The 14,817-nt window shown below is 45.0% G+C and overlaps 1 protein-coding gene across 2 annotated transcripts in view; it reads right to left on the reverse strand.

Annotated features, from left to right (window-relative positions):
• The window catches only part of LOC108703540 (ephrin-B3), a 36,938-nt gene that overhangs the window by 8,765 nt on the left and 13,356 nt on the right, over nucleotides 1–14,817 (reverse strand). For both annotated transcript variants that reach the window (XM_018239718.2, XM_018239717.2), the window contains exon 2: nucleotides 6,783–7,078. In XM_018239718.2, coding sequence (XP_018095207.1) covers nucleotides 6,783–7,078 — 296 coding nt within the window. The remainder of the gene's footprint in view (nucleotides 1–6,782; nucleotides 7,079–14,817) is intronic.

A 14,817-nucleotide genomic window follows, 5' to 3' on the forward strand; every position in this document is an offset into this window, starting at 1 on the left:
ATTCCCACTGTCCCCGGGTGTCTGAAGAGAGAGCGAGTGGCCAATCAGAGCGCAGGATAAGAGCCGGGCGCAGAGGTGTATAATGACATGCCTATGGGGGACGCCGAGAAATTGGGGGAGAGCACGGCGAGAAAATGAAATTTGCAATCAAGAGAAAATGTAAATATAGGGAAGGCTGGAGAGAGCGCACAGTAGGAGCAGAGACGGGAGAGAGATCACAAGGTGTCTAGTGATATGACTAAAGGGGAAGAGACAGCTCAGAATGAACTGAAAGGGAGACAAGTGGAGATGATGTGCAGGAAAAGGAAAGCGAGTGTCATGAGAAGAGACAAAGGGGGAAAGACACACAGACAGAGATGTGACTGCTGTACAGTGAGAGCGAAGACATGTAAGAAATGTAATATGGGAGAGACATAAAAGCAATGGACTGTGGGACAGGGAGACAGATGTTAATGCAGAACAGTGAGAGATAAAAGAGAGGTGTTTGTACAATACATACAGTACAATGGGTAGAGATGTTAGTACAATAGAAAGAGAGATGTTAGTACAGTAGAGAGAGAGAGATTTTAGTACAGTAGAGAGAGATATTAGTACAGTAGAGAGAGATATTAGTACAATAGAGAGAGAGATGTTAGTACAGTAGAGAGAGAGATGTTAGTACAGTAGAGAGAGAGATGTTAGTACAGTAGAGAGAGAGATGTTAGTACAGTAGAGAGAGAGATGTTAGTACAGTAGAGAGAGAGATGTTAGTACAATAGAGAGAGAGATGTTAGTACAGTAGAGAGAGAGATGTTAGTACAGTAGAGAGAGAGATATTAGTACAATAGAGAGAGAGATGTTAGTACAGTAGAGAGAGAGATGTTAGTACAATAGAGAGAGAGATATTAGTACAATAGAGAGAGAGATGTTAGTACAGTAGAGAGAGAGATGTTAGTACAGTAGAGAGAGAGATATTAGTACAATAGAGAGAGAGATGTTAGTACAGTAGAGAGAGAGATGTTAGTACAGTAGAGAGAGAGGAAGTAGAGATGTTAGTACAGTAGAGAGAGAGGAAGTAGAGATGTTAGTACAGTAGAGAGAGAGGAAGTAGAGATGTTAGTACAGTAGAGAGAGAGGAAGTAGGGATGTTAGTACAGTAGAGAGAGAGAGAGAGAGAGAGAGGAAGTAGAGATGTTAGTACAGTAGAGAGTGAGGAAGTAGAGATGTTAGTACAGTAGAGAGAGAGGAAGTAGAGATGTTAGTACAGTAGAGAGAGAGGAAGTAGAGATGTTAGTACAATAGAGAGAGAGAGAGAGAGAGGAAGTAGAGATGTTAGTACAGTAGAGAGAGAGGAAGTAGAGATGTTAGTACAGTAGAGAGAGAGGAAGTAGAGATGTTAGTACAGTAGAGAGAGAGGAAGTAGAGATGTTAGTACAGTAGAGAGAGGAAGTAGAGATGTTAGTACAGTAGAGAGAGGAAGTAGAGATGTTAGTACAGTAGAGAGAGGAAGTAGAGATGTTAGTACAGTAGAGAGAGAGGAAGTAGAGATGTTAGTACAGTAGAGAGAGAGAGGAAGTAAAGATGTTAGTACAGTAGAGAGAGAGAGGAAGTAGAGATGTTAGTACAGTAGAGAGAGAGGAAGTAGAGATGTTAGTACAGTAGAGAGAGAGGAAGTAGAGATGTTAGTACAGTAGAGAGAGAGGAAGTAGGGATGTTAGTACAGTAGAGAGAGAGAGAGAGAGGAAGTAGAGATGTTAGTACAGTAGAGAGAGAGGAAGTAGAGATGTTAGTACAGTAGAGAGAGAGGAAGTAGAGATGTTAGTACAGTAGAGAGAGAGGAAGTAGAGATGTTAGTACAGTAGAGAGAGAGGAAGTAGGGATGTTAGTACAGTAGAGAGAGAGAGAGAGAGGAAGTAGAGATGTTAGTACAGTAGAGAGAGAGGAAGTAGAGATGTTAGTACAGTAGAGAGAGAGGAAGTAGAGATGTTAGTACAGTAGAGAGAGAGGAAGTAGAGATGTTAGTACAATAGAGAGAGAGAGAGAGAGAGAGGAAGTAGAGATGTTAGTACAGTAGAGAGAGGAAGTAGAGATGTTAGTACAGTAGAGAGAGAGGAAGTAGAGATGTTAGTACAGTAGAGAGAGAGGAAGTAGAGATGTTAGTACAGTAGAGAGAGAGAGGAAGTAGAGGTGTTAGTACAGTAGAGCGAGGGGGAAGAGATATTAGTATAACAGAGAGAGGGGAGGAGAAATGTTAGTACCGTACCCCTATTTTTGACATCCCACATTACCTTGACTAACGATGACTATACATTTGCCAATCAAGTACTATATGCGACCGATTGGACCCTAAATCTCTTCGAAGTGCTTAGGAATATGTTGGTGCTATACAAGAGGAGGTTATTACAAGGGAGAGTAATTAGTGGTAATGGGTCTTACACAGCATGTAGAGGCTGATGGATTGGAACTACAGTGTGGAGGAAAGAAGACAGTACAGACAGTACAGTATGTAGACCAGTGACCCCCAACCAGTAGCTCACAAGTAACATGTTACTCCCAACCCCTTGGATGTTGCTCCCAGTGGCCTCAGAGCAGGTGATTATTTTTTTATTCCTGGTTTGAAGGAAAGATTTAGTTACATAAAAACCAGTTGCACTGCTGAGTCTCCTGCAGGCTGGACACTCATGGGGGGCCACCAAATACCCAATCACAGCCTTTATTGGGCACCCCAGGAAAGAGAGGTACTGTATGTAGGGGCTGATTAGTAGGAAATTCAGTACAGATGGAGGAAAGAGAGGTACGGTACGTAGGGGCTGATTAGTAGGAAACAGACTATGAGTAGAGTAAGAGAGAGGTACAGTATGTACAGTCAGATGTACAGTCAGATGTAATTTTAGGACTGAAATCTTAGGGCTATGCACACATGGAGTTAGCTCTACCGTGTGCTTTGTGCTCCCACCATTTCAGATCCTGAGCCATAGACAAGTGACTAACAAGTGCATTATCAGACTGGAGAGACAGATGCTGCTCATTTCATTACACAATGTAATTATCTTTGATGGCAGTGTATAATCATTGTTGTAGTGCTGTTGTGGGGTTACATCTTGATGGTCCATCTTCAATAAAAGGTCTGAGTGCCTCCAATGTAGAGACAAGAGATGTCTCCCACTATCTCTCAGTCCCAGTGCCTTCTCCTTTAAGCAATCATTGTGCTGCTGTCCTTACTCCCACACATGCCCATTATCCTCTGCCTGTTGGAACCTTCTTCTTTCAAGCAAGCTTGTACTTAGTTCATTCTTAGGAATACTTCAGTTGACCCCCACAAGCCCTATTAATTACTGACTTGTAGCCTCCTTACTGCTAACTTCTGCGCTGCTTCTTTAGAGGACACCATCCTTGCTTTGGACCCATGGAGAAAGAGGTGCAATGTGAAGTCAGTATGGGGAGGTACATGGTGTATGTAGGGGCTGATATGGGTCAGTGGTTGAGTATAGTAAAGAGGATAGGTGTTTAGGGAGCATGTAAATTACTAAGGGACACAGTATGTAGGGACTCAGGGGGCAGTATTAAGCAATGGTGGTACTTTTATGGGGGCCATAGATAGTATGTTATGAAGAGGTACTGCATCCAAAGCATAAAAGATAGATTGTGATCTAGCAGCAGGACTATATGCCTTGAGATATGGCGGCTGGCCTGAATTTGGATGGCAATGAAACATTGTTTTGACATTGCAGCTCTGACAGCAGATCTTGATGGTCCATCTATAGCAAAAGTAAAGTCTGAGCATATAAAGTCTGACTGCAGGGCTCAGATAAAGCCCACCTTCTCTCCCGCACCTTCTCACCCCCTTCTGCTTTCTTCCTTGTCCCAACGCCTTCTCCCTTCAAACAAGGACTATGCTGCTGCCCTCACTCCCACACATGCCCCATTCTTCTCTGCATGTTGGACATCACTCCTGCCATGTAAGTATGTGCTTAGCTAATTGTCAGGAAGAATTCACTTGACCCCACATGCCTTGCTAATTACTACCCCATCTCCCTCTCACTGTCAGCTCCTCAGCTCCTACACTGTTCGGACTTCTACTTCTTTTTTAACTTTACTCTTTTTTGGCCTGAGACATCCCTGTGCACAATACAGAGGGAAGGGATTGGGACTAAATTGGAAGAAGACAAATAGTGATGGGAGAAGTACAGTATGAAGGGACTGATGGGGAGGATGGACAGTATTGAGGATGGGGAGAGGTACATTATGTAGGGACTGATGGAGAGGATGGATAGTATTGAGGATGGGTAGAGGTACAGTATTTAGGAACTGATGGGGAGGATGGATAGTATTGAGGATGGGGAGAGGTACAGTATGTAGGGACTGATGGGGAGGATGGACAGTGTTGATGGTGGGGAGAGGTACATTATGTAGGGACTGCTGGAGAGGATGGATAGTATTGACGGTGGGGAGAGGTACATGATGTAGGGACTGATGGAGAGGATGGACAGTATTGAGGATGGGGAGAGGTACATTATGTAGGGACTGATGGGGAGGATGTACAGTTTTGAGGATGGAGAGAAGTATAGTATGTAGGGACTGATGGAGAGGATGGACAGTACTGAGGATGGGGAGAGGTACAGCATGGTGGAACTGATGGAGAGGATGGATAGTATTGAGGATGGGGAGAGGTACAGTATGTAGGGAGGGATGGGGAGGATGGATAGTATTGAGGATTGGGAAAGGTACATGATGTAGGGACTGATGGAGAGGATGGACAGTATTGATGGTGGGGAGAGGTACATGATGTAGGGACTGATGGAGAGGATGGACAGTATTGAGGATGGGAAGAGGTACATTATGTTGGGACTGATGGAGAGGATGGACAGTATTGAGGATGGGAAGAGGTACATTATGTTGGGACTGATGGAGAGGATGGACAGTATTGATGGTGGGGAGAGGTACATGATGTAGGGACTGATGGAGAGGATGGACAGTATTGATGGTGGGGAGAGGTACATGATGTAGGGACTGATGGAGAGGATGGACAGTATTGAGGATGGGAAGAGGTACATTATGTTGGGACTGATGGAGAGGATGGATAGTATTGAGGATGGTGAGAGGTACAGTATGTAGGGACTGATACAGAGGATGGATAGTATTGAGGATGGGAGAGGTACATGATATAGGGACTGATGGAGAGGATGGAGAGTATTGAGGATGGGGAGAGGTACATTATGTAGGGAGGGATGGGGAGGCTGTGCACTAGTGGGGGTGGGAGAGGTACAGTGCAATGCTGAAGAAGGCAGAAATGCTTGAGGATCAAGGCTGATAAAAAGGACAATAAGTGCCAAAGGGAAAGCAGAGAGCTGTGTTACCATTTATTGTGCAAGGGAAAGTGACAGAGTGCAGGGAAGTCTGAGAGACACTCGGCATTGAGTGACAGGCAGTGAAACCGCAGACTGGGACAGGGAGACCCATTGGAGTGAGGGAGGTGAAACAACTTGGATCATGGAAGGTGAATATGGTACCAAGCGGGAATGAAGGAGGGGGAAGTAGGATCGTCTTTAGCTCATATTCACCATAGACTCCTCTGATCAGTTCACTGTCTAACAGCAGGTAAATACCTCTGGTGTAGATGGGCTTAGCCTTCTCCTATCTGTCTCCATATATCCCGCTCCCTCCCGTCTCCTCCTGACCTAAATGTCACAGCTCGTTACTTCTGCTCAGTGACGGAGGAACAAGAATGTCCCCTAAGGGAAGGGGCGAGAGTGAATGGGAGAGGCAAAGAGAAGGAGAGCTGAGGACAATAAATGCACAATGAAGGGAGGCTAGAGGAGAAAGCCGACATGAACGAGACGGAACAACAGCAAAAAGAAAGGGCAGGGTTGGCCAGGAGCTAAAGGAGGAACATAAAGGCTCACAGCTCAAGATGTTATAATATAAGGCTTCAAGAGGGGCTGAGAGATTTAGCTGTAAGAACATGTTGGGAAATTAAGCATTTGGAGTTAGAGTAGAATAACCAGGGAAGGAACATCAAGGGGAATGGAATGCAAAGGGGAAAAATATAATGGCATGGGGGTCAGAACAAGAAGGGTAAGATTAGGGGCTTGGAACATGAGGGACATTCCTTGATTGAACAGGAGTGATTTGGAAAGAAGGACATCTGGGGTCTGGGCATGGTGGACAGAAGACAAAGTAACATGGAAGCTTGTTAGATGAAGAGAAAGTAAGAGGACAAATTAAGGGGGGGAGACGTTGGCTGCTGGAAAAGGGAATTAATTTAGGCAATGCAAGAGCTGGAGAAGATGGACCCCCAACAATTCAATAAGGCCTGGGCCCTTAGGCAACAAAGTGCCTTAATTAGTTATGCCCAACCTGCAGAATTCCCAACATTCCACCAACAGCCAAAGCTGGGAATGAAAGTTCAATAGCAGTTAGTTGAAACTGTAGATATAAATATACAGTATTACGAGGCAAAGGGGGTTGTCTCTATGCCTGGGGTCTCAGGCTATTTTACCATCTGCACTTCCAGACCAAAGGTCTTGTATCTTATTATTTGCTGTAAAGGAAACCCAACTGTCCAGTCTATCGGCCAGTTTTGTACAACTAAAGCAATCCCTTTCCACATTTTAACATGAACTCTACTAACCCTGTCTCCATAAATGATATCCTTTAATCCCTTTATATGTTTTGTTGCTCTTCTCTGTACTCACCTTACCAGTGCATAGGAGGTTATTACTTATATGGAGAGAATAAGGGGCCAGAAAGCGAGTGAATGGGAAGAGTGAGAGCTCACCAAGGGAAACTTTGGCCAAACTTACCGATAATGTAATAATCCCTCTGAGACTGGAACTCGTGTCCCCACAGATTGGGACTGAACTCCTGAAACTTGATGGTGAAGCGCAGGTCCTGCGAGGGCCGGTCACAGGTCAGGAGGAGGTTGGGAGTTCTTATGATGGAGCAGGACAACATCTCTTCCTTTGTGGCCAACAGGTACAACTTGTAGAACTCATAAGGGTACGAGGAGAACGGGCCCCGGGGCTCAGATCGAGGGCACAACAGGTCCAGCCGGTCTCCGATCTGGGGATAGAGTACGTACCCCTCAGTGTCCTCAAACCTACGGGGGAAACAGGGAATGTTTAAAGCAGTGATATCCCCAACGTCTTGTCAATCCTACAGGACTTGGGATTTAGTTGTAATGGCAGCTACAGCTGACAGTTTTATTATATACTGAGAACAGATGCTACTTCCCCTTTATTAAGAGTACTGTGCCCTTTAATGAAGAGGTAAGAAGGCACCAACATCTGCTGTAAAGATGCCCAGGCCCTGCCGTCCTTCCCTGGAAGTCATGGGCAGATAACTTGTATTTTAAGGGAAAGTTCACCTTTTCATTGTCCAAAAACAGATTGTCTGCGAGACTTCAACCTTTATGTTACTTTTTTATTGCTTTATTTCCCCTTTAAGTTTAGCAGTCTATTATGTGGGAACTAAAGGGTGACAAGGCCTTCACTGCAGATGCCAGAGGCTCTGAGTATTTCTATGGGGTTTCAGGTGGGCTGGCTCACTGGCATTACATTAGGGGACAACTGAAGCATCGAGGGTTTATGGGGTCACCAGGATCACTTTAAGGCTCAACAGAGGAGGGTCTCTTAAATTAAGAACAGCCCATTATATATTTGTGTTAAGGTCAGGTGTTTTCAACCTGCAGGCCCTAACTGTGCTTTAACTAGAAGTCATTGGCATGCTGAGAGTTGTAGTAATACACCAGCTACAATCCCCTGCCCCCATTAGGGTCACCACCCAGGCTGCCTCTCCCATAGAGTTAAAGGTCACATGGCTGAAAGTATAGGCATTTATTAATTGCATAACTGGCATCAGGCAGTTGCCATTTAGCCGCCATTTAGTGGAAGGCAGAAGTGGCAGTTTAATACCCCATATTCCATGTGACTTGAGCACAACATGGCGGCTGCAGAAATTGAATAAACAACTTGTCAGTATTTTCATCATGTGAAAATACTGCCCACCCAGAATGCATTGCAAGAAGAACTCTGTGCACCCCCAATAGCAGCCCCACATGGGTCAGTCCCAGCAGCACACACCAAAAACACATTGGGGGTTGAAAGATGGTGACGAGCAGAATTCAATGGCCGCCTCCTGCCTGGGCATCTCACTCCCGACAAGTCAACCAAAAAGAAACCACATTGGCCTCCCCCACCCCCAAATCCAACCACACCCCCCTCTATTGTAGTAGCTTCCCAGGATGGACAGTCAGCAGACAGGACAAAGGACCTTCCAAATGGGAAGGGGGGGGGGGTAATTGTACAAACATCTGCTAATGCACAGACTCTACACATCCATAATGTACTTGTACCTTCAGGCAAACTCCTTCCATTTACCTCCCTCATTACCTGACAGACCTATGGCATCTCCCGACCTATGGTTCAACCAGTCAGACTTGCACTGCCTTCCCCATCCATTAATTCCCTTACTGGAGCTGCCATATTGGTTCACTTACCAACTGAATGTATAGCTCCTACTGTGTGCTTCATCATACTGTATGTTTATATGTATTTATATAGAGCCAACACTTTCACAACACTTACTATTAATTGAATAAATAAGGGGAATTTATATCCTTATCATTTACAGTTGGGGGTAGATTATCCCTTATAATACATGAGTGATACTCAGAGTTCCCTGTATAACTCAGCCTGCAGCCTTGTGTCTTTATATGGTCACAGAACAACCCCTCAGTGATTTCTAATATCCTTATCATTTACAGTAGGGGGTACATTATCCCTTATAATACATGAGTGATACTCAGAGTTCCCTGTATAACTCAGCCTGCAGCCTTGTGCCTTTATATGGTCACAGAACAACTCCTCAGTGACTTCTAATATCCTTATCATTTACAGTAGGGGGTACATTATCCCTTATAATACATGAGTGATACTCAGAGTTCCCTGTATAACTCAGCCTGCAGCCTTGTGTCTTTATATGGTCACAGAACAACCCCTCAGTGACTTCTAATATCCTTATCATTTACAGTAGGGGGTACATTATCCTTATAATACATGAGTGATACTCAGAGTTCCCTGTATAACTCAGCCTGCAGCCTTGTGCCTTTATATGGTCACAGAACAACCCCTCAGTGACTTCTAATATCCTTATCATTTACAGTAGGGGGTACAGTATCCCTTATAATACATGAGTGATACTCAGAGTTCCCTGTATAACTCAGCCTGCAGCCTTGTGCCTTTATATGGTCACAGAACAACCCCTCAGTGACTTCTAATATCCTTATCATTTACAGTAGGGGGTACATTGTCCCTTATAATACATGAGTGAGAGTGGCAGTTACAGAGCAGGCAGTTTCGTGTTACTCTGGGTGATGAACATAAATATCCATTTCTATTTCAGGAGTTGCTGCTGAGAGACTGAAAGTGTTGAGTTCTTTATACAAATAATATGAATTTCGGGAGGTGGGAATCTTATTTTAGCCCCGGCTTATTCACAGCTCTGGGGGATAATAAGGAGGAATGGAGGATGATGTCAGTGGAAGGGGAAGTTAACCTTACAAATGTTTAATTCTTGAATGATTTATCCTTTAGGATATAAATACCTGAAGGAAAAGGTTAAGTCAAGGCTGAACTGACCCTTTAATTCCTAGACTCACAATTGAGAGGGGAGTATTTAATGTGCAAGAGGAATTGTGATTTTATTTTTGGGCACATGTTTAGTGGCAGAGAAAATATTCTCAAAGCAGTTTGACAATTGCGAATTTAAAGGACAGTCAATGTTATTCGTGGGCACATCAATTTGTGCACAGTGGCCGCACTCACGCCAAAACACGTCTCGTTTGCAGCCGAAAATGTCTGCGCCATGTGAACTTGCAAAAAATGGAAAGTCTCCATCTTGTCCCAATATCGTCATCTTTACCTACTGTCTCCATCTTGTCCTACTGCCTTGACCTACTGTCTCCGTCTTGTCCTACTGTCTCCATCTTGTCCTACTGTCTCCGACTTTTCCTACTGTCTCCATCTTGCCCTACTGTCTCCGTCTTTCCCTACTGTCTCAATCTTGTCCTGCTGTCTCCATCTTGTCCTACTGTCTCCATCTTGCCCTACTGTCTCCATCTTTCCCTACTGTCTCCGTCTTGTCCTACTGTCTCCGTCTTGTCCTACTGTCTCCATCTTGTCCTACTGTCTCCGTCTTGTCCTACTGTCTCCATCTTGTCCTGCTGTCTCCGTCTTGTCCTGCTGTCTCTGTCTTGTCCTACTGTCTCCATCTTGTCCTACTGTCACCATCTTGTCCTACTGTCACCATCTTGTCCTACTGTCTCCGTCTTGTCCTACTGTCTCTATCTTGCCCTACTGTCTCCATCTTGTCCTACTGTCTCCATCTTGTCCTACTGTCTCCATCTTGTCCTACTGTCTCCATCTTGTCCTACTGTCTCCATCTTGTCCTACTGTCACCGTCTTGTCCTACTGTCTCCGTCTTGTCCTACTGCCTCCATCTTGCCCTACTGTCTCCATCTTGTCCAGCTGTCTCAGTCTTGTCCTGCTGTCTCTGTCTTGTCCTACTGTCTCCATCTTGTCCTGCTGTCTCCATCTTGTCCAGCTGTCTCCATCTTGTCCTACTGTCACCATCTTGTCCTACTGTCACCATCTTGCCCTACTGTCTCCATCTTGTCCTACTGTCTCCATCTTGTCCTACTGTCTCCATCTTGTCCTACTGTCTCCATCTTGTCCTACTGTCACCGTCTTGTCCTACTGTCTCCGTCTTGTCCTACTGCCTCCATCTTGCCCTACTGTCTCCATCTTGTCCAGCTGTCTCCATCTTGTCCTGCTGTCACCATCTTGTCCTGCTGTCTCAGTCTTGTCCTGCTGTCTCTGTCTTGTCCTACTGTCTCCATCTTGTCCTGCTGTCTCCATCTTGTCCAGCTGTCTCCATCTTGTCCTACTGTCACCATCTTGTCCTACTGTCACCATCTTGCCCTACTGTCTCCATCTTGTCCTGCTGTCTCCATCTTGTCCTGCTGTCTCCATCTTGTCCTACTGTCACCATCTTGTCCTACTGTCTCCGTCTTGTCCTACTGTCTCCATCTTGTCCTACTGTCTCCATCTTGTCCTACTGCCTCCATCTTGTCCTACTGTCTCCGTCTTGTCCTACTGCCTCCATCTTGCCCTACTGTCTCCATCTTGTCCTGCTGTCTCCATCTTGTCCTGCTGTCTCCATCTTGTCCTACTGTCACCATCTTGTCCTACTGTCTCTGTCTTGTCCTACTGTCTCCATCTTGTCCTACTGTCTCCATCTTGTCCTACTGTCTCCGTCTTGTCCTACTGCCTCCATCTTGCCCTACTGTCTCCATCTTGCCCTACTGTCTCCATCTTGCCCTACTGTCTCCATCTTGTCCAGCTGTCTCCATCTTGTCCTGCTGTCTCCATCTTGTCCTACTGTCACCATCTTGTCCTACTGTCTCCGTCTTGTCCTACTGTCTCCATCTTGTCCTACTGTCTCCATCTTGTCCTACTGCCTCCGTCTTGTCCTACTGTCTCCGTCTTGTCCTACTGCCTCCATCTTGCCCTACTGTCTCCATCTTGTCCAGCTGTCTCCATCTTGTCCTGCTGTCTCCATCTTGTCCTACTGTCACCATCTTGTCCTACTGTCTCCGTCTTGTCCTACTGTCTCCATCTTGTCCTACTGTCTCCATCTTGTCCTACTGTCTCCGTCTTGTCCTACTGCCTCCATCTTGCCCTACTGTCTCCATCTTGTCCAGCTGTCTCCATCTTGTCCTGCTGTCTCCATCTTGTCCTACTGTCACCATCTTGTCCTACTGTCTCCGTCTTGTCCTACTGTCTCCATCTTGTCCTACTGTCTCCATCTTGTCCTACTGTCTCCATGTTGTCCTACTGTCTCCATCTTGTCCTACTGTCTCCATCTAGTCCTGCTGTCTCCATCTTGTCCTACTGTCTCCATCTTGTCCTACTGTGTCCATCTAGTCCTGCTGTCCCCATCTTTCAATCTCCTGGCACATTACCTTAGTATAGCTGCTAACTTCTGGTTAAATAAGGGGTCCTGACAAATGGGTCAGGTCGATCACCTGTTTACACCCGCTAAAGACACAATGACGAGTGTTTGAGTGCTCAGGAGTGGAGCATAGGCCCCTAGAGCTTGAGTGCAAGTGAATGCCCAAGTGCTCCATGTCCTGCCCCTCTTGTATTCAGCATTGCTCGGCCCAGGCAGCTCTGAGATGTACTATTTCAAGGTTAAGGTGCTAAATTGTAGGTGCAAAACTGGGCCACAAAGTAAAGTTTGTACAAAATAATGGAACTTTGAGCCTGGGTTTTTTTCCAGTTTTTGCATAAAATCCCTCCCTGCAGAGCCTGACATTAATCAGCTTATTATATGTAATGCAGTCCAACAAGAGGGAAGCCAGTGGCAGCAATGGAGCCGTGTCAGTTACTTGTCTCTCCAGTAAAGTCTTGTTTAACTGGCTGACTCTTTACATTTCCGGATTCTCTTGCTTATTCCTTCCCCAGCCTGTCACATTCCCAGGACTTGTATACAGGAAAGCTACGGCCCCGGGGCCCCCCGCAGGGGCCCATTCATTATATACAGGTTCTGCTAGTTTACTTGTGTCCAGCTAGGAACACCCGCCTCAACCTACTAGACTTTCTACTGGGCAGAAAATAGGAGGTAAAGGGGAAGTAAAGACTGGAGAAAATGAAGACAACTTTTGCATTTAGCATTCCAATTCCCACCTGAACCTAAACACTATTATTACACAATCCTATTACTGCCTCAGGGTCTGCTGGTTACCCAGCCTGGCTCTGACCCCACAGCTGTTACACTTTCACCACCCTGGGAATGAGAGTCTGGGCAACAGCTTGGGAGCTCCCCACTGGTTACTAACAATTTATATATGAGCTTCTCCGGCAATAAATCTACAGCTAAAAGCAAAGATCTCGCCAACTCCAACAGAGCACGTTTACTTAGTGACTTGAACTGGAGGTGCTGGGGGTCAGGCTTTTCCCACAACTTGTCTTCCAAAATAATGAGACGACTATTACCCACATCAGGTCTGTACTGGGATCCAAAGGTGCGAAGATACATTATCCCTTATAATACATGAGTGATACTCAGAGTTCCCTGTATAACTCAGCCTGCAGCCTTGTGTCTTTATATGGTCACAGAACAACCCCTCAGTGACTTCTAATATCCTTATCATTTACAGTAGGGGGTACATTATCCCTTATAATACATGAGTGATACTCAGAGTTCCCTGTATAACTCAGCCTGCAGCCTTGTGCCTTTATATGGTCACAGAACAACCCCTCAGTGACTTCTAATATCCTTATCATTTACAGTAGGGGGTACATTATCCCTTATAATACATGAGTGATACTCAGAGTTCACTGTATAACTCAGCCTGCAGCCTTGTGCCTTTATATGGTCACAGAACAACCCCTCAGTGACTTCTAATATCCTTATCATTTACAGTAGGGGGTACATTATCCCTTATAATACATGAGTGATACTCAGAGTTCCCTGTATAACTCAGCCTGCAGCCTTGTGCCTTTATATGGTCACAGAACAACCCCTCAGTGACTTCTAATATCCTTATCATTTACAGTAGGGGGTACATTATCCCTTATAATACATGAGTGATACTCAGAGTTCCCTGTATAACTCAGCCTGCAGCCTTGTGTCTTTATATGGTCACAGAACAACCCTCAGTGACTTCTAATATCCTTATCATTTACAGTAGGGGGTACATTATCCCTTATAATACATGAGTGATACTCAGAGTTCCCTGTATAACTCAGCCTGCAGCCTTGTGCCTTTATATGGTCACAGAACAACCCCTCAGTGACTTCTAATATCCTTATCATTTACAGTAGGGGGTACATTATCCCTTATAATACATGAGTGATACTCAGAGTTCCCTGTATAACTCAGCCTGCAGCCTTGTGTCTTTATATGGTCACAGAACAACCCCTCAGTGACTTCTAATATCCTTATCATTTACAGTAGGGGGTACATTATCCCTTATAATACATGAGTGATACTCAGAGTTCCCTGTATAACTCAGCCTGCAGCCTTGTGCCTTTATATGGTCACAGAACAACCCCTCAGTGACTTCTAATATCCTTATCATTTACAGTAGGGGGTACATTATCCCTTATAATACATGAGTGATACTCAGAGTTCCCTGTATAACTCAGCCTGCAGCCTTGTGCCTTTATATGGTCACAGAACAACCCCTCAGTGACTTCTAATATCCTTATCATTTACAGTAGGGGGTACATTATCCCTTATAATACATGAGTGATACTCAGAGTTCCCTGTATAACTCAGCCTGTAGCCTTGTGCCTTTATATGGTCACAACCCCTCAGTGACTTCTAATATCCTTATCATTTACAGTAGGGGTACATTATCCCTTATAATACATGAGTGATACTCAGAGTTCCCTGTATAACTCAGCCTGCAGCCTTGTGTCTTTATATGGTCACAGAACAACCCCTCAGTGACTTCTAATATCCTTATCATTTACAGTAGGGGGTGCGTTATCCCTTATAACATGTGGAATGAACTAAACAGTTCCCCTGGCACTTAAGTACCATACCAACATTTTCTGCCGGCATGTTCCCTTTGCAAGTTTTCAGTAGAGATCTTCACTCTGGGCAGTCTGAGTCAAATGTTCTCTATCTGTCACATTTCCAGCTGTAATGAAGATAGAAAGGACAAGGAACGCGTTTCGCACTCTGCAGAGCTTACGCTCTCTCTCTGTACCTGTGAGTAGCACCTACACACTGAATTGTTACATTGGATAGACCCACTGATCTTCATTG

The sequence above is a fragment of the Xenopus laevis genome, chromosome 3S, assembly GCF_017654675.1.
Source record: "Xenopus laevis strain J_2021 chromosome 3S, Xenopus_laevis_v10.1, whole genome shotgun sequence".
Lineage (NCBI taxonomy): Eukaryota > Metazoa > Chordata > Amphibia > Anura > Pipidae > Xenopus > Xenopus laevis.